The 26,461-nt window shown below is 42.7% G+C and overlaps 1 protein-coding gene across 2 annotated transcripts; it reads left to right on the top strand.

Annotated features, from left to right (window-relative positions):
• Positions 1–487: 487 nt before the first annotated feature.
• Positions 488–26,432, top strand: MAPK14 (mitogen-activated protein kinase 14). 2 transcript variants are annotated; one of them, XM_082778413.1, is made up of 12 exons: positions 488–825; positions 7,673–7,802; positions 11,289–11,347; positions 11,713–11,824; positions 12,351–12,380; positions 12,827–12,874; positions 13,342–13,456; positions 14,483–14,554; positions 22,292–22,371; positions 22,911–22,989; positions 23,319–23,492; positions 23,961–26,432. In XM_082778413.1, the coding sequence occupies exons 1-12, from the start codon at positions 710–712 to the stop codon at positions 24,026–24,028; spliced, it is 1,083 nt and encodes a 360-aa protein (XP_082634539.1). In that variant the 5' UTR covers positions 488–709; the 3' UTR covers positions 24,029–26,432. The 2 variants fall into 2 exon arrangements, with proteins under 2 accessions (XP_082634539.1, XP_082634540.1); XM_082778414.1 differs by lacking the exon at positions 22,292–22,371 and adding an exon at positions 20,164–20,243 and having other exon boundaries at positions 504–825; positions 23,961–26,431.
• Positions 26,433–26,461: the final 29 nt, after the last annotated feature.

Raw genomic sequence — 26,461 nt, 5'->3', positions numbered from 1 at the left:
CTCCAAGCGCCCCCTCGGGCTCCGTGACCCCACACAGGCGAGCGCCCCACACGAGGCACCGCCTCGCTGCCCCCCCCACACACACTCCGCCATGTCGCGGCGGCTTCCTCCCCTCACAGCCCTTCTGGGGCCGCCGTCGCGATCGGGGCCGCTCTCGCGATAGCTCCGTGTCGGCTCCATATTGGGGCATCTCCGCCCGGAGCCGGGGCCGGGGTCGGGGTCGGGGTCGGGACAGCGGGGGCCGGGAGGCGGCGGGGGTCGGGGCCGTGCCCAGCCCGGGCTGTGCCGCTCGGGGGCCGGCTCCCGTCCCCTGGCGGCTCCCCGGGGTTCTCGCACCCCGTCAGGGCTCGGCGGAGGAGGGGAGAAGGGAAAGGGGGAAGGCGGTGACAGGGCTGCGAGGTGGGAGGAGAGGGGAGGAGGAGGAGAAGAAGGAGAAGGGGAAGGCGAGGGGAGGAGAAGAAGCCGCTGAAGGGAAGGGGGGGAGCGGGCGGGGCGGCGGCCAACGGTCGGCGGCGTGAGGGGACGGCGCTGCTGCCGCCTGCGGGAGGAGAGGAGAGGAGGAAGAGGAGGAAGGGAGGAAGGAAGGAGGGAGCTGCTGCTGCTGCTACTGCTCCTACTGCTGCTGCTGCTGCTGCTGGACGTGGTGGTGGTGCCCCGGGCAGAGCCTCCCCCTCCCGCCGGGCCGGGCGGGGCGGGCTCCGCGGCCGCGATGTCTCAGGAGCGGCCCAAGTTTTACCGGCAGGAGCTGAACAAGACGGTGTGGGAGGTGCCCGAGCGCTACCAGAACCTCTCCCCGGTCGGCTCCGGGGCCTACGGCTCCGTCTGGTGAGTGCTGAGGTGGGGGACAAGGAGGCCGACACCCCCCCCCGGGGGGGCTCCTCTCCCACTCCTGGCTTTCCTCCTCCTCCTCCTCCGCCGCCGTTTTTTTTGTTTTTTCTTTCCCCCCCCCTCTCTCGGTTTAACAGCGGAACCGCCGAGAAGCCAACGTCTCGCCTTTGGAATGCGCCGGGGATTGCACCACATGGCAGGTGGCACTAAAACAGATTTTTTTTTTCTGCAGGGGAAAGATAATCACAGCCCAGCCCCCCCCCCCCCCTCTCCCTCAGCGAGCTCCCACGGGCACGTTTCCCCCCCTGCCTTCCCTCAGCTCCTGGCAGGGGGAGGAGGGGATGGAGCCTGGCAGAGGCTTTGCAGAGCCTGGCAGGGCCCCTGTCGCTTTGCAGGGCCCCTGTGGCTTTGCAGAGCCCGCCAGCTCTCGTCCTGGTTCCCTTCAGGCCCCGCTTTCTTGCAGGATGCATTCACGCTCCAGGCCCCTGCACCGTGAGCTGGAAGCTGCTGGTGGAGGGGAGGCTGCGGGGGCCCCGTGCCCAGCCCCGGCTTCCTAACAGCGTTGTTTGGTTTGCAATATTAGGTCAAGGCAGGAGAGGTTGTTTTCGTGCTCAGTGACTGAGTTACTGCAGTGTGCAGCCTGGAAGAGCGGCGTCCGGGTGTCAGGGCTGCAGTGCTCAGCAGGGCTTGCAGCTCACGGCGTAGCCTTTAATGCTTACCTAATATGAACACATGCCTCGGTTGTAGTTCCTCTGCTGAAACATGTTGGATCATTAAATGTGAATCAACTTGGCCGCATACTTCGTTTCAGCTGAAAGACAAGGTCGTGTCTGAATCAGGGTGGCGTTTAGGCTTTAGCAGCCCAGTAGAGGTGTGTGTGTTAGCAGATTGCTGTGTCCTTTTACTAAGAAATTTTGACACCGTGAGCGTTCTGCTTTTCATTCTCTGTCCTTTGGCGCTGTCAGAGCGTGATCAGAGTTTCCTAATAGGAGTGCATAATGGCTATACGTCTGCTGTGCTGCTGTATTTGAGCAGGCGTGCCTATTTTTCATTAACATAATGTGCAAATTCATATCATTTATGTTTTAAGGATTGATGCAAACTGGCCTCTGGTAATAAAAAAAGAGTTGCTTTGCATGTGCTGCAATTTTTGAAGAAGTGAAGTGCTCTGCTGCTCTTTAGCTAGCTGTTAAAAATTGTCAGGAAGCTCTGCTTAAATCACATGCATTTCTGAAAGCTGCTGTGCCCCGAGTATGTAAGTACCTATATGCCACAAAAGACAAAGTCTAAGCAGTGTCCTTTCTGAGTTTTTTTATGTTTGAAGGGTTTAGATCTGGTGAAAGAAAGGCCGAGGCGATAAATACCCCTTTAAGTGCCACAGTTACATAACTCCCCGAGTGCAGTCGGAAATGGATTTGCTCAGTGCCTTGGCCATTGTACTGAGGCTGGCCCTCCACGGGCAGCCCGTTCCCCTTCAGTTTTCCCCCTCCTCACAATCTCCATTGTGTGCGTAACACTTCCAATGTTTGTTTTCACAACCAATAACCGAAGAGTTTGCATCATGAATTTCCTGTTTTGCTGTGTCAAAACTTTCAAAGATTGTGCAATTGTGTTCAGCCCCGATGAAACAATTTGGTATTGGAAGCAGTCGCAGACATGTGGCACATGAGCCTCAGTGCAGTCCCTGTTAATGGTTTTCTTTACGTTCTCCTGAAAACGTGCTTCAGAAAAGACACTATTCAGGAAGACTAGTAATATAGAAAGTATGTCCGGATTAAAAAAAAAAAAGCCATGCATATATAATTCTCTTTGATCTGTAATGTTGTTAAGCTGCAACTGGTGATGCATAGTATTTAGGATGTTCCTACAATGACTTGCTCTGCTCTCTGTGCCTTTACAGATTTTTCTCCCTCTTCTCCCTCCCCCTTCTACGCCAGGAATAAGTTACCGGCTTTATTTCAGACTTGGACTTTGGAGTACCTCTGTATTGGGAGAGGAAATTGTGGGGTTTTAACCACCCTTTGACTGGTTAAATATACTCCTGTATCTATCTGCCTACAGCATTATTATATTAGAATGAGATGCTTTGTTGTTTACTTAGTTGGCAAGATGAGGGATTTCAAAATGAGGTAATTCTGCAGAGTGGAAGAAAAAATAAATAAATAAAGGAATAAAGCCAGCAAATGAATCATTTAGATCATGGAGTATCTGCTGTAGGCTACTTCAAATGTCTGATGAAAGTACAACTCTGAATACTCTATTTTTTATTTATTTTTATATTGGGATATTCTGAGATGACTTTAGTTGTGAAGTCAGTGGACAGAGAAAGGCATTTTGTGCTGGCAGTTTAAGGCAGCCAAAGCACACGTGTAAAGTTAGAGCAAATATTCTAGTGTTTTCTGGAATCCTGTGTGCAGCACTGGGAGAAGGACGCTCAAACATCCCACTCAAGTATTTTTTCAGTTTAGAAAAACTGAAAATGTAAGGAGCTGCAAGTAGGGATTCAGCAGTGCCAAGCCGTCGAGAAGCGTGCCGTGTGTGCTCGGATTGTTCGTTCCGAAGTCACGTAACAATTGCAATGACATCTGTTGTGTGAAATGATATTTCATTTGTTCCTGCCAGCGTTCTGTGTTTTCGTGCAGCGCAGTCTCTTGCATGGAAAGGGTTTGGTCAAAACCCGTAACGAGGTCTGCGCTAAAGCCCGTGGGCTCCCGAAGCACCGGTCAGTACACCTGGTGTAAGGAAAAGAAGGGGTGTAGGTGGCTGGCTGGTGCGGGAGGCTGCAGGATGGGGACGGGATCGATGGGTGACTCAGTGGTGCTGGAGGCTCGCTGCGCCTCTCGTCTGTGCCGGGGGAAGGCTCTGCAAGAGGCTGCAGTTCAGCCGGTTCTGAGCTAAGCAAGCAGGTGCTCTGGTGCTCCTTGCCATCAGCTTCTGAAACGTGAAAGCAGATTTGGTGTGGTCCCTGAAGTTTATTTTATTCCTTATGTGTTGTTTTTTTTTTTTAACAGTTATTTGTGTCACGTTGGTCCATATGCACAATAAGGCTTTTGGTTTAATTGCTTTGCAGGCTCTCTGTGTTACCTTATTTCCTTTGGAAAGAAATTGCACAGCTGAGACTCACTCCTCCTCAGGAGCTTGCATAAAAGTCTTCCAGCCTTTCTTGTTCGTAAGCTGCCAGGCTGTGTAGCTGTTTCCCCCTCTCTCTGCAGTTTTACCATCACTGACTCTGAATTTCCTGGGTATCAGGAAGACCCTGATATAATTCCCCTCCTTTTAAACTAATGGAAAAATACTGTGGGTTTAAGACATTTTAAAACATCAGACTCCGGAGGAAACGACTAAACCTTACCCATCCCCTTCGCAGCAGTTCTGTGTACTTTTTTTTAACCAATGTGTGTCTTTAGGCTTAGTAATCCCTTATCGAGGTGTGCAGGTGCCTCCGAAGTACGTGTGCGCCCTGGGGAAGTGCCTGCGAGGTGTGGTGGAGACGTGAGCAGTGGTTTGCAGAGAACGCCAGCGCAGGGAGTGGGATGGAGCAGCCACGCAGGTGGCGGTAGCAGGACACACGTGAGGAGGGATCGTGTGGGAGACGGGCACGCACAGGAGCAGGGAGCAGAGCTCTGAAAGCGAGGGCTGAACCTGCTGGAAACTTTGTGGATTAAGAAATGAAACGGGAGTGAGCGCGTCTTTGCCAGAGGGAGGTTTTTGTTGCGGCTTTTATGCTTTTATACAGCAGAACCCAGCGCAGCAGAGGAGGATTTACAACTTCTCACGGTGTGTTGGGAGGGTAAATGATTGCCATGCGTTTATAGACGGATCTGAAAAGCAACTGGTTTTGCTGATAAGCTCTTGGGTGCTACAAACTGTGTTTTTCTGTCTGTAGCTGGGGACAAGTGAGCTAACTCCAAGGGTACCAATGAAATGCTTCAGTCAGCTTGGGTCTTTGCACAGGCACCAGCCATGAGCAGCATGCCATTTAGCAAAAGAGTTTTGCACAAAAATTGGCATTGTGATTATCTAATGTTTGAATGTCTTGGACTTTGAAGTAATTTTGGGTGTGCTTTAGGTTCTCAGACTGCTACAGATGTGACTTCTGAGAAGATGTAAAATGAATCAGTGGGTGGGTTCCCTGAAGTGATTGCTTTATTCCAGCTCTTGTGTCCTGGTTTCAGTTCAGGGTAGCTCAGAATTGGAGGTGGAGCTGAGGGAGATGCTGTGCATGTGCCGTGCTGCAGGGCTGTGTAACGAGTCATAAACTGTGGAAGCTGTGATAAATTCGGAATTGGTGTTGAGCTCGTTTTATAAGGGATTTTAAAACTATGGATCTCACAGGTTTTTCCCAGTTGGGCTTTTTTAGGTGCAATACGATCAGTGTAATGCAGCTGTTTTAAGGCTGCGATGAAAGCCAGCTTAGTGTGTTTTAAAATGTTTTCCAGCGTGGCAGCTGCTGGTAGCTCCGTGTTCTGGACTTGTAAATGGCATCAGGCAGATAGCTGTATTGGCAAAAAATTACTCAGCATGCCTTTATCTGTAGGGAAACAGGTTTTAGGCCTCCAATATGCCCAAGATTAGAATTCCTCTGACTTTGAGAGTTACTCTAGATTGCAAACACAAAGTAACGTGGGGTTTTGTCTCCTGGACTTGCTCACGGTGTCGCTGCTGGTTAAATAACTCCTCGTTCTGCAGAGTGCAGGTCTCCCTGCAGGTCATAAAACTACTACAGCAAGCTGATGATTTAACAGGATCCCCAAAATGTCATGAAAAATAAGGTGAAATTGACTTTCCTCTGGGCTCCTGGGTAGCTTGTGTTGTTTCTGGTGGCTCTGAAGTCTTCTTAGAGAGTCGTGTGGGAACCAGGAGGGAAATCTGACCTTGGGTGGTGGCTGTGAGGGTTGTCGGTGCGCGGGGCATCCCCTGCTCTTGGAGATGAAAGAGAAGATGGTGCACGCCGCCTTCTGCACCTGAGATGTTTGAAAGCTGGTGGAGCTTCGTGACTAATCCACAACAGCCTGTATTGAATTCAGATGACTAATCTCGTTTCTGCACCAAGTCCTAGAAAACACCTTGAGCATCGCTAAAATATCGTCATATAATTAGAGCCTGAATTAGGTTTGCTTGCACTTTGCAAAGTGGTAAATGTGAAGCTTAAAAAAGGCGTTCTGTGTTCCTGAAGTGTTGCGGCTTAAATATCAATTTTCCACTGGCAGATGAAAACTTGATGTAGGTCATCTGAAAGCAGGGTTACAAAATGATCGTGGCTCCTTCTGCCCGTCCAGGCTGTAAAAGATGCAGAAACGGTGATTTGGGGCATCCTTTTAGGCAGCACGGTGTGGCTTCAGAAATTCAGCTGGGTCAATTTGGCGCTGCTGTGGTCTCCCTCCAGGCCCTGTTTTCGTATCTTTTCCAGAGGTTTCTTTGCACTGTGTGTGCAGGTGTCCCTCGTACGGGAGGAGATGCCCGCCGTGCGCAGCGAGCTTCCCCGTGCTCTGCAGCTCCCTGGGGAAGGATTGCAGCCTGCAGGAAACAAAATACAAGCTTCTTTCTAGATCTTGTAAACATCATATAGCAAGTTCCTTGAGATGTTACATGTATCTCTTTGCGAGTGAATTTGCAAGCAATTAATTGCTTTAAGTATAAATGACAACTGCATTTTTTTCAGAGGGGCTTTGTTTTTTTGTATGTGCACTGTGGGGTTGTTCTAGGACCGTTTTTGTGATTGGCTTTGGTCTCTATTAGTTGAGCTCCTTCACACTTTATGTTATAAATGTGAAGCTTTCCTTTTCACTTGATGCTTCCCAGGAATGAGTACATACTGGCTTTTAAATGGAATCAGGAGTCTGGCCTGAATCAATGTGCAGCAGGAAAATCAACCCATGCTGCTCTTCTCTGACTTCCTCCCTTCCAAACTTGCCCTTTGTTGGTTATCTTGTATCACATATAACCTTGATTTCACATCTTCTGTTTCTCCTCCCCTTTCCTTTTTTGACAAACCAGTGCTGGCTTTCGATAAGAACTTCAAAGAAGAGAAGAAAGAGGAGTCATTTAGTTCACAGCTAAATGCTTGCTTTTCCTCGGTTCCTTAAACGTAAACCCTAAGCACTGAACGATTTGTGCAGCATGTCGAAGTTTAACATACTTCTTTATGTGCTTAAATGAAGAAACGTTATTTTAATTCTTTTATTCTGCTAAAGGGACAAATTTTGGTAATGTACAGCCAAATATCATTTATTCACGTACATTTTTTTATAGTAGGAATTTGGGATTAGATCTGCTAACCGAACAGGTTTGATTTCAGCTTCAACTGAGATTAATAACCATCATAGTTGGTTTTTATTAGGAGCAGGCTTTGGGTTTTTGTATGGGCTTAAGCCATTAGAGATGGTATCTGCAGCATAGCAAATTATTTTGTGATGAAGTGTGGTTTATGAAAGTATGTTTAAGAATAGGGATAATATTTACAAGTACTCTTCTTCCCTCCAGAGTTTCATGCTTTTATTTATGTTTAAAAGCACAAATGTCTTTTAGACAGAAAAATTATAAAAATATCCCTCTTTTCTGCAAAGTTACTTTTAAAATATGCTAATTTCCCTTTACTTATGTGAACAAGATGCATCTGATAAATGTTTTCTGTAGAAACCAACAGTTATGTAAATGTGGGGGTGTTTGGAGTGGGGGTGCAGGTTGTGGACCAGAATGCTTTGGAATAATTTCCATTGAAAAAATGGAGAAATCAATTTGACTAAGACTCAGTCTCCACGTAGTTGCTGTCTGGAGTTGCTACCAGGGTTTGGGGGTGCTTATGAATTAGTAATTTTGACAATTTGATTGCTCTTTTTTGTAGCTCTGCCTTTGACACAAAGACCGGGTTGCGTGTGGCTGTAAAGAAGCTGTCCCGACCATTTCAGTCTATCATCCATGCCAAGCGGACCTACCGAGAGCTGCGGCTACTTAAGCACATGAAGCATGAAAATGTAAGTTAAGGGAGATGCTCAGAAAAGTTGGGCTGTCCGGTGAGCATCCACCAGGGCTGAATGTAAGGATCTCCTTGCACAGGTTTTACTAAAACTAAATATGAAGCTTGCAGTCTTCCAAGGGATTATGGCTGAAGAAAAGCATGCGGTGTTGTTGGATTATTTTATTTTATTTAAGATCAATTCTGAATTAAAAAGTCTAAGGTTTCCTAGAGTAATTTGGAAGTTTTTTCTTAGCAGGTTATTGCTAAGGATTTAGGACACAGGTGATGTCAGTCCATTCTCCTGGTGCACAGTAAGCTGTAATTGCTGTGATGTTAAGTATTTATTAAAAAAAAAAAAAAAAAAAAAAAAAAGAAAAACAAGAAACAACACATGTATATCAAGATTTGGTGTGTTCTGGAGGGTTTTACTTGTTTTGACTTCCATCATGTTACCATGACAGAAAGGGATGGAGTATGTAGATGTTCACTAGATTCCTGTAAATAAAATAAGGATAAAGGGGGTGGTGGGGGTGGGAAATCAAGGTGTCTTTTCTTACAAGCCATCCATTATCAACAGAGGGAAACAAACGAAATAGACTGTGACAGATGTTATGTTGAACTATGTTACAAGCTGTCTAATCGTTTCTCAGTATAACTTCAGTTTGCTGTAGAAAATGGTCAAACAATTGTGTGTGTCTGTGGCATGTCAGACCCTGGCATATTAGTTCTGTGTGCTGTTAGGAGCAAATATTGCCTGCAGCAGAGCGAAAAGTCTCATGACTTGCCCTCTGTAGAGCTGTCAGAGTGCCTAGAGGAAGGAAGGCTCTTGGTTTTTGTCCAAGCAAACTCCAGCTTAGCAGGAGGGAAATAATGTTTAACAAGTGGGCTGAGGGAGCCGCCTACTTTTATCTAAGGCAACAAACAAACAAGCCTGGTTTCACTGGAACGTTCTCCCCGGACGGTCTGATCAGAGCTCTGTCTTTTGTGGCAACGGTAGCTGTGTGTTGTGGCTTCTTAGCACCGCAGCCAGCAGGTGGTATCCCTTAAATCTTCCTGGCGTTTGTAGCGTGGCTGACAGAATGGGAGCTTTTGATACGTTTGTGCTATTCTCAGCAGTATTTTCTCAGTGCCTCTGTGTGATATTGTTGTCTGAACGGTAGAGATAACATTTGATCCTGCTTCATATCCATCCCCTGGAGGTCATTCTGGACCTTCTCACATACCTGAGATATTCTCCCAACTGTTGCAGAGGAAAGCTTTGAATGAATGTTGAAATAAATAAATATCAGAGATCGATCCATTTTGTCCAAGCTAATATGATTAAACAGTGGAAATTAGTTTGGTGCTACAAGAGTTCTACGTCTGGTATTCATTAATATTTTTGACATTAGCATTGCAATGGGCATATATATATATATATCTTTGAGAGTAAGGGATAAAAGGATGTTTTAAAAAATTGTTTATAGATAGAAATATTTGTTATCAGTTCATCATACCATCATCTCTCTGTGGGACGTTTATCTAGGTTGTGGTTTAAAATCTTGCAGATGCAGGGATGTTTAGAGCCAGTTCCGACAGGCTCGTTAGTGCAACGACTGTTCAGGTCTCAGGTTGGAGGTAAAAGATGGGGTTTTACACGGCGCAGAACACCGCAGAATATCTGGTAGGTACAGCATTTTAAGGAGCTTGAGCACAGGGTAGTTTTGTGTCCTGTATCGAGTCTGGTCATGTTGATCTTGAGCAAATAAACGGACCTGCAGAGCAGTCCAGAATGGCTGCGTAATACTTGCAGGCTTCACGGGGCCTCGTTAGCTTGTGTAAAGCACAACCCTGAGCAGATGTGAGCAAACTGGGATTTGTGTCATGTGAAGAAGTTTTAAGCTTTGCGACAACCTAAAACGCTGCAAGGGGTATGCAAAATTTGGGAGTGGGGCTCTCCAGCTGTTGGTGACCACACTTCCTTAAAACTGACTCAGTGATGTGCTGCAAAAGGACTGAATTTGTGTTCGTGGAACTTGTTGATGAAAGATACGGATAGTGTGACAGTGAGCTTTAGAGTGTAGCAAGATAAAAACGATAAATGAAAAAGCTGAAGTCTAGGTGGCAAGGTCGGTTTTCGTCTTCTCATGCTAAAATGGGTTGGTAACATTGCATTTTTCTGTAAATATTGATACAGAAGAGTTCACTGGAGAAAGGAAACATAAGAAGTATTATGCAGAGTGGATATTACAGTTTGAAGATGATGTCTGTCCAGAAACAGAGTTGTGATGTATATGAGGAGAGGCAGAAAAGTGTTCATTCAGGTTCCCCAATGAACATGTAATCTGGCATATATAACGTAGATGAGACAGAGGCTTTTATTTCCTACCCGCTTGTTCTCTTTTCCAAAAACAGTCTAGCTTCCCTGAAATGTTTGGCTTTAGTTACTGGCTGAAATGTAGCTCAGTTGGCCCTGACATCCTTGGCAAGTGTAAATAATGAGATTTAAAAAAAAAAAAAAAAAAAAGTGCCGAAGGGGAACCACAGGAGTCCAACTCTCAGTTTCATATGCACACTTGAAACATTGCTGACATTGCTGAAATGTTCATGATGCTTATGTATCCAAGAGAGGTGAGATTCAGACTTCAAATATGAAGAAGGAACCTGTGTCTTTATCTCATATTTTCACCAACAAAAATATACTATTAAAAGAAGGAAAATAATGTTTAAAAGTGCATCATAGTGAAAATTAGAACATTTTTGACCAGATTTGGGTTGTTTCCTAAATGAAATGTAAATGACTAGAAGATACTTCCAGGTTAACAAGGAATAGCTGTTCTTTTCCACGGAGTAGCTCACACATGCCCTTTTACCCTTCACTGTTAGAACAGCTTAGGTGTGAAAAGGAAAGGTGGAATAGAGGCTTGTAGGGCAGCAAATACAAGAGACAGTGTGAAGCTGTCTGCTCCGTGTGAAACTCGGGTCCTCTTTGCGTTGCACTGTTTTCCTGACTTGCTTTCTGGTGTAGTCATTATTATTCACTGCTTGTGCTGCAGATCCTTACTCAGTACACGTGGGAAAAATAGTCTCCTAGGTCTGATTTAATAAGGAGTCACTGGTATAACTAAGGATTTAGCAGGAAGCAAACAGATTTGTCTGGTGTTTTTTTAATTCATTCATTCCCTGACCCAAACTTTAGTCGGTTTTTAAAATCAGGTATTCCAAGCCAGTGTTTACACCTGCCTTGAATTGTCTTGATTTGTTGTGGCTCCCACTTGATGTTTTAAGTGGATGGCTGGTGTGAAAAGACACCTGTGTATTTTGACCTCAATGTTTTTGTACGCAAGAATGTACGTTTGTGTCTGATCTTGTATAAATACTAATTTGTCTACATCTGAATGATTCATGTAGTTGGAAATAAAACATCTAGTGGAATGAGTAGTTTCTATTCCACAAAGGACCTTATTAACTGTATACTATGAATATTTTTCACAGCTCTTTCACTTTACCTTTTTCTTTCTAGGTTATTGGTTTGTTGGATGTGTTCACCCCTGCCAAGTCACTAGAAGAATTCAATGATGTGTAGGTAACTTCTCTGAAGATTGCAACAAAACATCTTTTTTATCTCCTGTACCTCTCCCAGATTATTACAGGAATTGTTGTCACCTTAATTTGTCTGCCATTATTCTCAAGCAGTTGTGAAATACAACGCAAAAGACATTTGGACATCCTATGCCATTCCACTCTTCCAATTTGTTCACTTGTTTTATTGACCAGCGCTGTAGGAATTGATGTACTAATCTGCTACATCATGTAGTGTGTCATGACTATATTTCATTCAGCAACATGCCTGGGACAGCCAGCCCTGCTAGTGGTGCTTCATAAGGAATTTTTATCCTAATCATGCTGAAGAGATTGCTTCATAGCCTGTTTCCTTTTGTTCACAGGTACTTGGTGACACACCTTATGGGAGCAGATCTGAACAACATTGTGAAATGCCAGAAACTCACAGATGACCATGTGCAGTTCCTCATATACCAAATTCTTCGGGGGCTGAAGGTACCTGCAGCTGTGCTGCCCGAATGTTGATCGCTCATCAGTGGGAAGTGCAAGTTCTTGATGAATGTCATATCCTCAGAGGTTCATATGAGTGCATAGAGGGGCTTCTGTAACTTTCCTAATGGATTGTAGGATAACCTTTTATTATTATTCTTTCCTTCCGTACCTCTCTGGAACTTTGTAACGGTAAAGCTATGTATAATTTCAGAAGATATTTGTGTACGTTCCTGTGGACAGAGTCTGGGAGGTTATGTAGTGTGCTGTCCTTTAATCTGCCCTGACTATGAATCTTCCATTTCTTCAGTTTCATTTTTTCTCTCATTTCACTCGTGGTAGCAATGCTCCTAAGGAGAGACTGAGTGCAATACCTATGTACTTGAAACCTACAGATGCTACACTTGGTTCCTCCTGCAGATGAGCCGTAACATTTTTATTGCGTTGGATGGGGTAGGGCAGTGTTATCTGGTGAGGAAATGAGAAGAAAGCTACTTGGACTGTTAATAAAATTTGTCATTTTGCTTTGCAGTACATCCATTCAGCTGACATAATACACAGAGTGAGTATTAACCCTGAGATTACTTCCTGCAATGAACTAAGGTGTTTGAAAAATGTAACACAGAATCTTACAATGTACCCTACAGAATCAAGAAGAAATTTTCTGAGAATTAATTTCATTAAACAGTCAAAAGTTTAGCAATGGGAGTGGTTCTCAAGATCCTCAGTTTCTGTTCCTGTATCTTTCTGAAATAGGTTCTCTATTTGTTAAATACCCATCTACAGCACTCGTGGTGCAGTCAGCCTTTTATGTATTTTTGCTTGTATTTGACAATTCTGCATATACTAGAAGAGAGCTGATTCTGGGATAAAATTATTTTCCTGAGTACAGAGAGTTGAAAACTAGTTGGAGTCTTATTTTCTACTTGAAATCACATTTTTATCTACTTCAGACTTGTGCAGCAATGTATGTATTGCCATTAATGCTGATGTTGTTTAATTTTTTAGGATTTAAAACCTAGTAATCTAGCTGTAAATGAAGACTGTGAGCTAAAGGTAACTAAACCCCATGTGACTAATCTGACTGTATTCTGAGTGAATGCATTGTGGATGGCCCTTGGATTTAAAGGGGGAATTAATTTTTCTATTTTACAAAATACTTTTGTAAACCAAACTAATCGTGTCCTTCCCAGACATAAATGGTTTTAAGGGTGCTTATACAGAATTCATGTTTCTTCTCTGTGTGTTCACATGTTTTTAATGAATCACTTTGAAAGTGAAGACTTAATAGCTTTACTTTGGACCTGGTTGTTTTAGAGACAAGATACCTAGACGTAATTCTGACTGAGTGCTGTTATTCTAGGCTGGTGTCTTTTAACAGGTCATGAAATTTAGTTTCGTAATTCACTTTTGCAGTTGCACCACTTGTCCTCCACCCAATCCAAGAATTGCAAAGCAGTTACAGCAAACAACTAGACGTTGTAGCACGACAGTAATTGGCGGATGTCTTTTCTGTTCTGTAGATCTTGGATTTTGGCTTGGCTCGACACACAGATGATGAGATGACCGGGTACGTGGCTACCCGGTGGTACAGGGCTCCTGAGATCATGCTGAACTGGATGCATTACAACCAGACAGGTAGAGTGTTTCACTAAAAAAGGGTTTCTCTGTTCCTGAATTCCTGGAAAAAAAGGAAGTCGTCCTATGTACCTGTTCCTTTTCATTTGATTGTGTAAATTGACAGTTACGGTAATTACACTCCAGTAAGGGTGATTTAAAAGAAGGCACAGAAATAGTATTTGAACTGCAGTCTTGGATCAGCGTTATGAATCATTGTGATAACATTCACAAGACTTATTTAAACTTGAACCTTTTGAAATTGCAATTGGGAAAATATTGTCAACGCTTATCCCTTATTTTCCTAGCACACTGGCTTTTAAAGTGAGTGAATGGAGTGTATCTGAACAGGGAAAAGATGCCTTTCTAGGAAGCTGCTGGAAATGCACTTTAAAACTGTCTGTGATTATGGGGTGAAGAAATGCTAAAAATATATATAAATGTCTCTTCCTTTCCTCTCTTTTTAGCCACTTCATCCTTGTTACACCCTCCTGCCAGTCTGAGTAGCTTCCCAGCAACGCACCTTGCTTCCCTAGAATTCTTTCAGATCAGGCACAGAAAGGAGAAAAAAATACCAAGGAAGTTCTAGTACGTGGGTGCATAGGTAGCAATAAGAATAATGTGTTACTCTGGTTTCATACCTTACTACTTTTCATCTTTTCTCTTTTCCTCTTGCATGTATGTGGGCTTGTCTTGTATCTCTAATATAGTTGGTGGTTGTTGGGGTAGAATTTGTGAAAGATCATATACAAATTTATTCCTTAGAGTCTTGAACGGGTTTCTTCCTCCTTGACTTTGTAGATAGCTCCTTAGCTCTGTGGTGTCCAGTGCCGGTTACTTTCTGGAAGGAAAACTTGCCTGATGTAGTATTACGTTATTCGGACAAGTCTTAGCCAAGTGGTTATTGAACAGTGTCAGCTGCCTTGCAGGTTATTTCAACACCATGAGGCTACTGAAGCACAAAGTTGTTTGCAATTGTTGGATAGGGTGATTCTATTGAGACTTTATTTTTCTGCCTTATGTTTTTTTTTATTTTATTTTGTTCAGTTGATATTTGGTCAGTGGGATGCATTATGGCTGAACTGTTGACTGGAAGAACGTTGTTCCCTGGTACAGACCGTATCCTTTACAAGTAATGTATTTTCTGTAAATGGAAGTTAGAGATCTCCACTTTCACATACTTCATGAGGAAACAAGTTCTGTGCTTTTTTGTTGGTTTGTTTTTTTGAATTACTATCAATGGTTTCTTTCACTCACAATATGATGAAGTGCGTTCAGAAATCATCACAGTGTGCAAAGTGCAAGAGGCAAATCTATTATTTTGTATTGTCTATTAGCATGACTAGAATTGTGTTGATCACCTCTGGGAGTTTCTTTTTTAGTTTATTTAAACTTTATTTTTCTCTGAGGTTGTAGAAAATAACTGCTTGGAGTAGTCTGTCTGCTGTGAATCCTCTCATGCTTCACGTTTCTAGCAAATGTTAAGCATCCCTTCTGGCCTCTCTTCTGTATCCTGGTGGTATGCTGTGAAAGCAGTGGGTTTGCAGACTCGTTAGTGCCAAGGATCTCATTCCAAACTGCTCTGCAATGTTTAGGTTCTACTTCCATGCTTGAGCGTAAACAGATTGCGAGCCTTCTTTCGCTGTATGCTTGTATTGATGTGGAAGCTCAAACTTGAATAAAATCTCTTCCAAATTATTTCTGTGGTATCAAAGTGGGCTTGGTAGGACACTGGCAAATTTAAGCAAGCAGTTTGTAAGAGCTGGTGGTATTTCTCCCCAGGAGACTTGATGCAAAGCGTTGTACTTAGAACTTGGTTGTGTGGCTGAACAGACTTACAGGGGTAACTCACGTCAAGATGTTTCATTGCCTAAAAAGTGGGGTTTCTTTGCAAGAGAAAATGATGTTGCCCACCTTTTATTAAACTTAATTCTTTCAATTTGTTAATTTTATTAACTTTTGTTAATTTATTAGTATTTATGTCCGTTAATTGAAATATATGAAGTGCTGGCCTTCTGTGTACTGTTATTTCTGGAAGGCATCCAGGTTCCAAAACTCTCTGGCAGGGGGAGCAACTCTCAACACAGTTCTGACGCTTTCATCTCTCCTTTTGATATGCTCTAGCTTCATCATTTTTCTCTATTTATGCCTGTCGTCCTGTAATCTCTCTCCAAACTTGTTGAACTTGCTGTACTCTACTGTTTAGTTACCCTTGGCATGTTCTCCTGTTGTCAGGAATAGAAGCAGACTAACAGGAAAGTGGTTAAGAAGCCAGAAAAAAAGTTACTTTATCAGCTGATTTAGCATTTATATTTTGGTATACGCAGAGTTTTGTTTTTTCAAGGGGAAAAAAATAAGCATTAATTTGTTAAAATATGAGCAAAGTTCTTTAAGCTATTGACTTTATTGCATCCTAGTAATGGTGACATTGTCAAGTTTTAAAAATCTTGATACTTGCAAATAAGATATTTCCTAATAGGATTTGAAACACATAAGAAATGTTTCACAGTGTGTTCTTTATGAATTGAAGAAAGTTCTCAGGCTTGGAAGATCTATTTTGTTCTACAGCTGTGTTTTTAGCTGTGAGTTACAACTAATAATATCCACAAAGCAAAATAATGTTTGCTTTTAAGATAGGAATTAGTCAATTATTCTACTGTGACAAAGTAAGTAACTTTGATCTCCCTAAAGATGTTTGTGACTCTTCACACTAAATGTTCAACTTCTCTTGTAAATGGTAGTAACGCTTTTGACTTAAATGCTTTTTCTGTTCTGAATTGGTTAAGTTACCAAGGATTAGGCTCAATCCTTTTCTATCCCAGGTGAAACTTTGTAGTACTTACAGTTCTTACAGTTTGCATGGGTGGTTTCCCACTTCAAGTAATGTGTATGCTGCTTGGTCATGAGGTTAGAATGGTAAGGGGAGCAGTGTTTGTGGTCATGAATCTTGTTTGTGCATCTTACACTTATCCAAGAATCTAGAAAGGCACCAAGCTATCAGCTTCCACTCCAGTTTTGCTGACATCTAAAGAAAACAAATAGAAGTAAGGTAACGGTAGGCTTTCTTCTTTCTTTCTTTCTTTGTCTTTTTTCTTTTTGAAATTTTTAATATGAATTTTCCAGATCTGGATCCTGCTGAGTACTTCTGGTCTCTTGATAGTTTCTTCGTGCCACAGATATGCTGAGGTCTGTGCTGCTCCTGCAGTGTCACTGCACACTTGCTGGCAAACTGGAATGCTGAATTCTGAGTATATTTACCGTGCTTCTGGTAGCCAAGGATGCGGTATGCCCACATCCACTGCAGTTCTAGGGAATTTGTATTCCAGTTGAAGGCAGTGTGACCATGTACTCTGGGTGTTGAAAATTTGGAAACTCCTCCCCTCCAACAACTGGGAAAATTGACATTCTTGTTGCTTTTTGGTGTCAAGATAATTTTCTCAGCTCTATGGCTTCACGTTTCCTAAATCAAATAGACAATGACTGAGCAGTGCCTTTTCAGTATGCTCAGGACAATCATCCTCTTGTTCAGGTAGTTCTCTGACTGAAATACTGCTCCCTTTCACCAAGGATTTAGCAGAAGTGATGTGATGTTATTTACAGCCCACAGGGTATTAATTTACAAGGTTTAGAGATGCTCCCATTACTTGTAAATGGGCTTCAGAACAAGCAAACTGTACAGCTGCTTTTGTCCGGTAAGTAACAAAGTTGTATTTGGAGCTGAAGGTCTTCAGTGCTCCGTGTGATGGTTATGCCTCTGATAAACTAATGCTGAATTTAGTGTGAAGGCTTGAAGGAACTAATCAGTGGAGATCCTGAACGTGGCTGTCATTGCCTTAAAGCAAGTGTTTTGGGTACTCTTAGAAAAAAGAAAAAACAACTGTGATACAACTGTGATCTATATGGGCTTAGCTTTGCAGGATTATTACAATATTTCTAGCTTTACTGAATGTACACTAACTGAATTGTTCCTGTTGTCATCTACAAATGAAAATACTTGCATGACAGATGGATTTCTAATACTGATAAAATCTCTGCTAGGAGGTAGAAAAGGTTGTGGGGAAGACTAGTTAGAGACAAAAAGTGAGGTAATAAAAATCGGAGTCCTTCAGGCTTTTAACATCGGGCTTTTTTTTTATCTGTTATATTCAAAGATCAGTTTCTGTCAAAAGTGTATGCTCCTGATTTTTTTTTTTTTTACAGCTCCTGTAATATGAATGATTCATACACATAACGTAGGAAAGTTGACGTTTGACAATTCAATTTGTATTAAAATGATAATGCACAAATAAGAAAACCTTGAATGTTTTGTTTTAGCTTAGACAGCTTTGTGTGTTTGTGTATTTTAAGTTGACTGTATTCCCTTTAAACTCTGAGAAATACTTCTTTAATTATTTTTGTTTAGTAATATGGGAACTTCATCATAACCAGCTAGCCTGAAATTACATATTCTTCTGATGCATCCCGTTTTTGCCTGTGGTGGCAGTTAAATCAACTTTTGACCTTTGCTTTGCCTGGATAAGCTCTTAGTCTTGCAATGCCTGCTACTGGTGCCGATGGAAGATCGTTTTCTGAATTTCAGAATCACTGAGACTTGTCAGTTGTCACGGGTACCTTGGTGATGGCATTTGGGGTTTGCATGCTGTGTTTTCCTTCTCCATGCACATTTTTTTTTCTTTTGCTTTGTATTTACTAAGTGTTTTTTCTTGTCTGTAGTTGCTTATGGCTCACGTCCCTAGAACCTGGTAGGCCCTGCAGTTAGATGAACGCTGTAATTCATCAGGTTACAGATTGCAGACATAAAACTAGATGTAGTGGTTCGGTTTTGGCATGCCTGTAGCAGTGTGGGTGACAAGTTCTGTGTTTCCTTTTCTTTATCTGAGAAGACACTAAAGCACATTACACAAGTATCTTCCTATAGCATGAGGTCCCTGGGGAAAAGAGCTGACAGCAGACTGGGCAACAATACTGTTGGCATACCTGATGTACACGATATTAAATACCTTTAAAAGAATTTAAATATTTAAACTGAGGTGTGAGATGTAACATCTGAGGGGTGCTGGCAGTCTTCAACTTGCACAACTGTTTCTTTCACAAGAGTCAGTAAGAGGTATAAGGGCTGTTTTAAGTGGCACAGAGGAAAATCCAATTTAAATGAGCTAATTATGGTTAGTGTAGCACCTGTGCTTCTTCTCCTACTGCAGTAGATACAGTGATTTCATTTCAGCATTAATAATTAGGAGTTTGCAATTCAGCTGCTAAGCTAAATCCCGTTAGATACATTGGATTTACTCTGAGGTTTTGAGTAGGTAGGAGTTGGCCAAGCAACTTGAGAAGTGAGAAATTAGTTCAGCTGTTCTGCCAAAGTACTGCTTCCAGGGGCTTTACGTTTTATATGGCAAACTTGAGACCATGATTTAAATTAGAAGATAAAGGTTTTAGCAGAGTACCGGTGATTTCCTTCGTATCCAGTTTGCCAGTAACACAGGAACGCTGCATTTAAAAGAAAAAGCAACCCCCAAGCCAGTCCCTTGGTAGGTGCAAAGATGCTTTTACGTAAGTAGTATGTGAGTAGTATCTGATGTTCTCAGAAGGAATCGTAACTGCATCTGAAAACATCAGGAAGGCATTAATCCCAGGGGGGAAAAAAAATATCTAGTATATAGACTGCTTTTATTGAAAGGAAAGCTTGTAACTAGCTTGAGAGACTTTTGAGGGCAAATATAAACATTAGGGACAGTCTGGAATCACCAGTGGGGTTTGAAGGACAGCACGGAGGATAACTTGGAGAAGAAGGGAGATTTATTCTTTTAATGATTTTAAAAATATACCTCCTTACTATGTGGAGTTTTAGACATACAACTGTCTTCAATGTTGTTTTTTTTTCATTGAGTGTGTGTTTTGTCACATATCCCAAATACCAAGTTTTTCTGCCTAATTAAGAGGGCAGCTCAGGATGGTAAGTGGCCTCGTGGAGGCTCTTTCCTGGATTAAAACACTCTTTGCATCTGCAGTGCTGTCACCCAAGAGCTTCCTCCAGAGAGATCTTAGATCTGAGCCTACCTTGTGCTTCGGCTGCTTCTCACCTCCTGCCCTGCATCCCCTGCAGCAGCTGGAGGGAGCCAGCACCCTCTGCTGGCTGCACAGCCCCTTCCTCCAGCTGCTGCTGTGGGTGCAAGGAAGGGTTCAGGGATGCCAAAAATCCCTCCCATAGCAGAGCTGTAGGTGGTGAGCAGGGTCCAGTCACGTTCTTAACTCTCAAATTTTCCCCGTGGCTGAATCATCTTGTCAGGTGTTCACAAAAGGCCTTGACTTTCTTAATACTAGTGCTTACACTTTTCAGTCTCCTGCTTTGTCTGTCACTAATCCAGCCTAATCCTGCTGACTGCTGCTACTTTGGTGTGGGGCTAACAGGGTGAAGTGAGCATGTAAAGCCATCCTTTGCCAGCGGGGCAAAAAGCTTGGACTTCTGCTCCGCGATGGGTAGGGATGCAGTGAGCAGCTCGATGCATGCGGTGCCTTTCTAGTCGAGTTGTTCAATCTGTCTAATACAGATGGAGCTGTGTTATAAGTGGGTATGCAATTTTGTTCGAGAAGAATGAATACAGTTTGCTTAAAATAGCTTTTCAGTTGAGGCCTTGGCAGGCGTTAACTTTCAACGTTAATAGGCTGATATTTTGCGCTTTTCATTTTGATTTGTCCCAGCATTTTCCTTTATGGTCCATCATTAGATATTGATCAGTTGAAGCTCATTTTGAGACTCGTTGGAACCCCAGGGCCTGAGCTTTTGAAGAAAATCTCCTCAGAGTCTGTGAGTTTACACTTTGATTGTAATATCTGCCCTTTTGGAAGTCCCAAGTTTGTGTGTTGCCCTCCTGTAGTCTGTCTGTAGTATTTGTTGAGATTTCTTTTTGTATTTTTCTTTTGTCATTCTTTACTCTTGGATGGCTTTGAGTTCATTTGCTGTGTGTATCTGATCTTTATTTCTGTTAACTCTGCCTGTGGTATGATTTCTTCATTCCATATTCTGTTTTTACTGCTTCGTGACTTTTTTTTTCAGTTTGTGGGTTTATACTTTGTGATATATTGTATCATCAGATGCTGCTGGGAAAGTATTTTTCACAGCTAAGAACTTGAGCCTTGTCTCAATTATTATTTCTCCAGATTGCCTACCCAAGGATCTTTCTGGGGAGGGAAACTGAACAAGAGCAAGTGTTACCTTCTAGACACGCACAGTCCCTTCTGTAGTATGATTAATTCCTGAAACACTGCTGCAACCATCTCAGGCTTTTGTAGCATAAGAGCTAAAGTGCCTTTTAGGTGCTCTTATGTGTGTGGGGTCCTTTTGTCAAGATAATCACAAAAAGCTTTCTACAGCCTCCTTTTTAAAGGGCGACATCTACCTTCAGCCATATCGCCATGTCTTCATTGTTTTAATCTTGGATTGGGAACTTCTGCAAAGACAGTTTCAAACGGCATTCATTTTTACGTGTTACTGAAAGTAAAGTGCATAAAACGTAGAGCAAAGGATGGTGTAACAGTACAGATTAACGAGGCAATCTGTAGTGGGCAATGAACTCGTTTACAGGTAACTGACGACACACTTCAGCAAGTCACTCGCTGCTGCTTCTGTTAAGTAACAGGGTCAGCGTGGTGGAGAGCAGTAAGATAATTTTGTGCTGCACCTCATGTTCTTTCCCGTGTAACACTTAGGGTAAATGTGAGGTTAACCTTGAATTACCTTTCAGGAAGGTAGAAGTAGTGCAGCTTGGAACAAATCGGTAGATTTACCGAATATCACACCAATTTCAAACATCCCGGGGTGTCTCTTGGCGTGGTAGAAATGATTAACGCAGGTCACTCGGGCTGCCTGTGAGCTGACCTTTTGGGACTCTGAGGAAGGGTAGGCTGGTATTTGAAGTACAGCAGATTAGTGAGAGAGAAAAGCTTTAAAGGTTGGCTAGGTTAAGCAAAAGATTAGTTTGTATGTGTAAGATTTAAACATTTTCTTCTTTAATATTGTGCAATAAAAAGCATAATTGATCTTAGCCAGGTTCAAATCAAGAGTGTTTTTTAAAAATGCAATAAAGTACTGTCTCTACTACATTTTTCCATTGTACAGAGATGGCAGAACTATTTGAGGGCTTTAAATGTGTCACTGTAAGAAATTCTGTATTTGTTTTTCTGCTGCATTTCTTCGGTATCCTCTTACTTTCTCTGTCCTGTTCACTGGCATCAGCTAACTCTTATGTCTTATGCAATGCTAATGTTTTGCTAATTTTGCACTTATTGCCTTCTGTCACTTCGCCCACATATCAAAGTGCATTCAAAGCTGTTTAGAAGGAGGTGTTAGTTGTAAGCTGATTTCACTTTGCACCAGAAGGAACTTAAATACTTTCTGTGCAGGAAGAAAAAAGCTGGTAACGAGTGCGGAGGATATGATTTTTGTTTCTGTTCTAATTTTTGTTTGTTTTCCTGAGGCTTTATGTAGCTGCAGCAGCCTAGGAAAATTTTTGAGGAGCAGATTCATCCAAATAAAATGTCTACTCCAGTGGCTTAAAACTGCTGGGAAATGTGAAAGCAACCATGTTGTAGTGTAATGCTACTGATGGCAGACAGAAATACTCCTTTCTGTATTGACGCTGTTACCAACGTAGTAATTCTCCATTGTTTTAAGTGTTCACTGGTGCAATTGCTAAACTTTCACAAGTATTTGAGGGGGGAAAAAAAAAAGCAGTAGACCCTGCCTGTTTGGCATGTGCCTTGTGGTTGGCAGAAGAGATGCTTTGTATGCAGCTGTTTTCTGTTTAAAATGGTTTTTGCACTGTTTTTAACAAAGCCCTTGACTAGGCACTTAAGATATTAACCAGCTTCAGCAGATCATGCGTCTGACGGGAACACCCCCTGCATATCTCATTAACAGGATGCCCAGCCATGAGGTGAGACCTGAGCAGATGAGGGGGTGGTTTGCAGGGCAGGTCATCACTTGCAGCGTTTGCTGCCTCTAGAAATGATATGCTCGCATGTGGCATGGGGTGGGCGATTAACTCCTTGTTCTTCAGCAAGATTCTTGTACTAAATGAAGACTTGAGATTTGGACAGTGCATACTCAACCACAGCCTTCTGAGACTCAGGAGAACCTGGAAGTGAGTTGGTTTTGCACTGCGTGAAACGTGTGGCTTACCAGCAGACACCATACTGCACGCAGCCTTGTCGGGACTCCGAGGCAGTCAGCTCCTGCAGCACCTCTTTGCTTCTCGGTCTTGCATGAACCCCAAGTAATGTCAGCTCGTGCTCCACTGTCCTGAGTGGCCTTTAGCTGGGAAGGGATAAGATGGGCTTAGTAAGTATCAGAACAAGTAAAGAGGCGGCAAAGTGAGGAGACAGACCATAATAAGTGGTGCTTCAGGATGATTGAAATGTACTCTGTCTTGGTGGCTCGATTGTGTTAGACTTAACGGAGTATTCGTTTCCACAGGCAAGAAACTACATCCAGTCATTGTCTTACATGCCGAAAATGAACTTTGAAAATGTGTTTATTGGTGCCAATCCACTCGGTAAGGTTTGATTCTTTATTTTTGTTTGTTTATTTTTTAAATGTGCTCTTCCCAGAGCTGAACCTGGCATGTCCTGGGCTACTAAGACTTCTCCCAAAGTTTTGATTTGGCTGCAGAAGTAGGTCAGAATAGATGCATGCAATCTTTCAGTTCACAAAATACATGTGGGCTGTAGGGTATATGGGAAGTAATTGTGAGTGATGGGTACCTCTTGAGAAACTAGATATTCCTCGTATACCTTGGGCTTCCATGAGCTACGTTTCAGAACACAGTGTTGCTCGCATTGCTCTCTGTTTAAAATTCTCTTTTCTCTTTTGGTGCTTTTGCAGCTGTGGACTTGCTAGAGAAGATGTTGGTACTGGATACAGACAAGCGAATTACTGCAGCGGAAGCATTGGCTCACGCCTACTTTGCTCAGTACCATGACCCAGACGATGAACCAGTGGCAGACCCCTATGACCAGTCGTTTGAAAGCAGAGAACTTGAGATTGAAGAATGGAAAAGTGAGTCTGGTGGAAAGGAGGGAGCCTGATTCTCTCATGGTCCATCCTTTAAGCTGCAGTTCATTTAAGCCATGCTAGTTAGAGGTGCAAAAGAAGCTGATAAAAAAAAAATGTGGACACTGTTTGTTCTGAGGTCCTTGCAGTGAGTGAATTTATCACCCACTGCACGTAATTAGCACAGTCCTTGGTAATTACTACTTAGGAGTTTACAGGCGTGTAGGTGGCATGGTTGCTCATGTCTTTGTTTTTCAACTGCATCCATGTCAATGTTTTGGAAGTATCTTTTGTGTGTATTAGTCTTGGAGATACTATATCCATTCTTTTCTTTTCTTTTTTTTTTTAAAAATTAAAACTTAGTTGATTTTTTTAATGCAGCTAGAAAGAACCTTTATGATCATTGCAGGTTTTCTGACATGAGGGATGTCTTTAGCAATCCGTATTAAGTTTCTTTCCCGTTTTTCCCACCAGGCCTGACTTACGATGAAGTAATCAGCTTTGTGCCACCACCGCTTGACCAAGAGGAGATGGAGTCCTGAGAACCTGCTCTCTTCTGTTTGTCCCACTTCACTGTGAGGGGAAGGCCTTTTCATAGGGACTCTCCAAATATCATTCAAGTGCCTCGTCACAACAATATTCTCCTTGGTGGAGGGGTTTTGTGTGTGTTGAATCGGGGAGGGTGGGGGGAGGGAAGAAAGCTGAGTCTATGTAAACATGCTGCATGCTCTTGTATTCTGTGTACAGCCTGGGGCAAGCCTCTGAAGACCTGTTCTGACTGCTCTTTAGTCCTCCACAGAAACAGTGCTCAAACAGTTTGCGCTGCTGGGGCAAGGTGGGGAAAGTGACATTCAAAGTTTGGTTGCAATCGTTGCCATTTGTCAGTTGTTCTACAATTAAGTAACCTCAAAATAAGGGAAGTTGGTTGATAGGCGTAGAGACTCCTCTGTTTTCTTCAGGAGTGAGGGTAAAGTTGAGGGATGGCCTTGTTCCATGCCAGGGGGCTGATCTACATCCAGATCTTGGTACATAAGGTACAGCAGAACATACAGGCTTTCTGATGACTGATTCTTGGAACGTGAAAAGGTTTTGTTTGAAACTGTAAATAAGTTTGTGCCTTAAGTGAATGGGGAATGAGGGGAAAGAAAGTCTGGAGTGGAAAATCTGACCCTGCTGTTTTTCAGGGTGAAGGCTCCCAGATAGCCAGGCATGAGCTCTATGTATTCAGGAAATAACTTTCCGAGGCAACAGCATCTTGCCTTGGATTGGGTATTCTGTGTTTTTGCCTCTTCCCCTCTTCTCGTTCTGAGGCTTCCCAGCGTTAGTTCTCAGGAGACAGAGGCTGGAGAAGATTCTTGCTAGCCACATGTTGTGTATCTTGTTCTGTGAAAGGTGGGATTGGATGTTCTTGCATGTCGTAGCTGTATGTGCATGTAGAGCTGCTTACTTTTTGTTACTTCTTGGGGATGGCACTGGGGCAGTTAAATCATCAGTGAACAGTTTCACTGAGTACCTCAGCCAGTGCCATGAAATCACAGCATCCTTCCTCTTGTGTTGCAGCTCGGTGTGAAATACCTGCCGCGGTGGAGGCTTTGGTGAGAAAAGGATAAAATATACGGCACAGAAACACGCACCTTTTTCTTTAGTTCTGATCTGATTTCAGAGGAGGAGAGATTGGGATGGAAGGTTTCTTGTGAGATCAAGTGTAAAAAAATGTTCTTCAAAGAAACAACTATGGCATCTTGTGCCAGAATTTAAGTTATTTCCTGAAAAGAATTTTTCCTACAAATGTTGGAATCCAAAGCAAAGAAATAAGCATGCATAAAACCACAATCTCCCTTTCACTGTCTATATCTATAAATATAAGTATTTATATATATAAAACTAACATTTACTAGAGGAAATTTTACCATCTCTGATAAGAGCTTCTTGGCTGTTTTTTAGCAGGTCGAACTCTGCTTGAGGAAACAGGAAAAAGGAGTATGTTTGAATACAAACGTGGTTCAAATATTTTGTATTTTACAGGTCTCTGCATGAATTTAATGCCCAGAGTTAGCTACTGGCAGTGGGGAGGTTTCTCAGCATTTTTATGTGCTAGAACTATACCTGGGGAGCTCAGGAGCCCAGTTTTAGGACTTGTGGAGGAGACCTTTTTAAGACATTTATCTGTTGCAGGCATCCTGTGCAGACAGCATACCCGTGTATGTGAGAAGGGCTTTTGCAGTATTTTGTATTCTTGTTACCTATGGGATGGAGAGGAACTGTTTGTAGTGTTTTTACCACATGTTTGAAGAGGCAGCACAAAGGGATGGGACACGAAAAATAAAGCCATCAATTCCTCCTAGGCTACTTTCCAGTGATCTCTTCAGGTCACTTTCCAGTGATCTCTTCAGGTCAAATACTTCATAAAGTCTGGGGTGAGATGAACAGAGAGTTACGCCATGCTCTGGGGTAAAACTCTCCTTAGACCAACAAAATCAAGACAGAAAACCTCCCTTTTCTGCTGGACCGGCAGTCCAGGTATTCAAATGAAAAATGTAGATATACTCTGTAAACCTACAGCAAGATTATTTTTATCAGCCATTTTATGTGTAGATGCTACAGTGTGATTCCATGCGGAAATATTGCTAAAGATTTTTAAAAAAAATATAGACATTGTGTGTGCGCGTGTGTGTCTGTGCGTGTGTGTGAGTGGGAATGTTTCATTCAAAGTCCGTACTCTAAGGGGAGCCCAAGTGGCATGCACTCCCTACCTGCAGTGCAATGCTGTTCAGCTGCCTGGGGACTGAACAGGAGGATGCACTTCAAAGAAGAGATCCGCTATTTTGTTTCTATCCATGAATTTTGCTGTAATTGGTTATGCCAGATAAGATGTCACAATACCACTGGTTAAAAATAAAACCTATTTTTCAGATTTATTGCACTGATGGTACTTCAAACCTCTTGTACTAAACACTTAGTTCTAGCAAGGGATG

The sequence above is a fragment of the Aythya marila genome (genome assembly GCF_965140915.1).
Source record: "Aythya marila genome assembly, chromosome: 24".
NCBI classification, from domain to species: Eukaryota; Metazoa; Chordata; class Aves; order Anseriformes; family Anatidae; genus Aythya; species Aythya marila.
The sequence above is the reverse complement of the archived record's forward strand: the minus strand, read 5'-3'. Positions and strand labels throughout refer to the sequence as shown.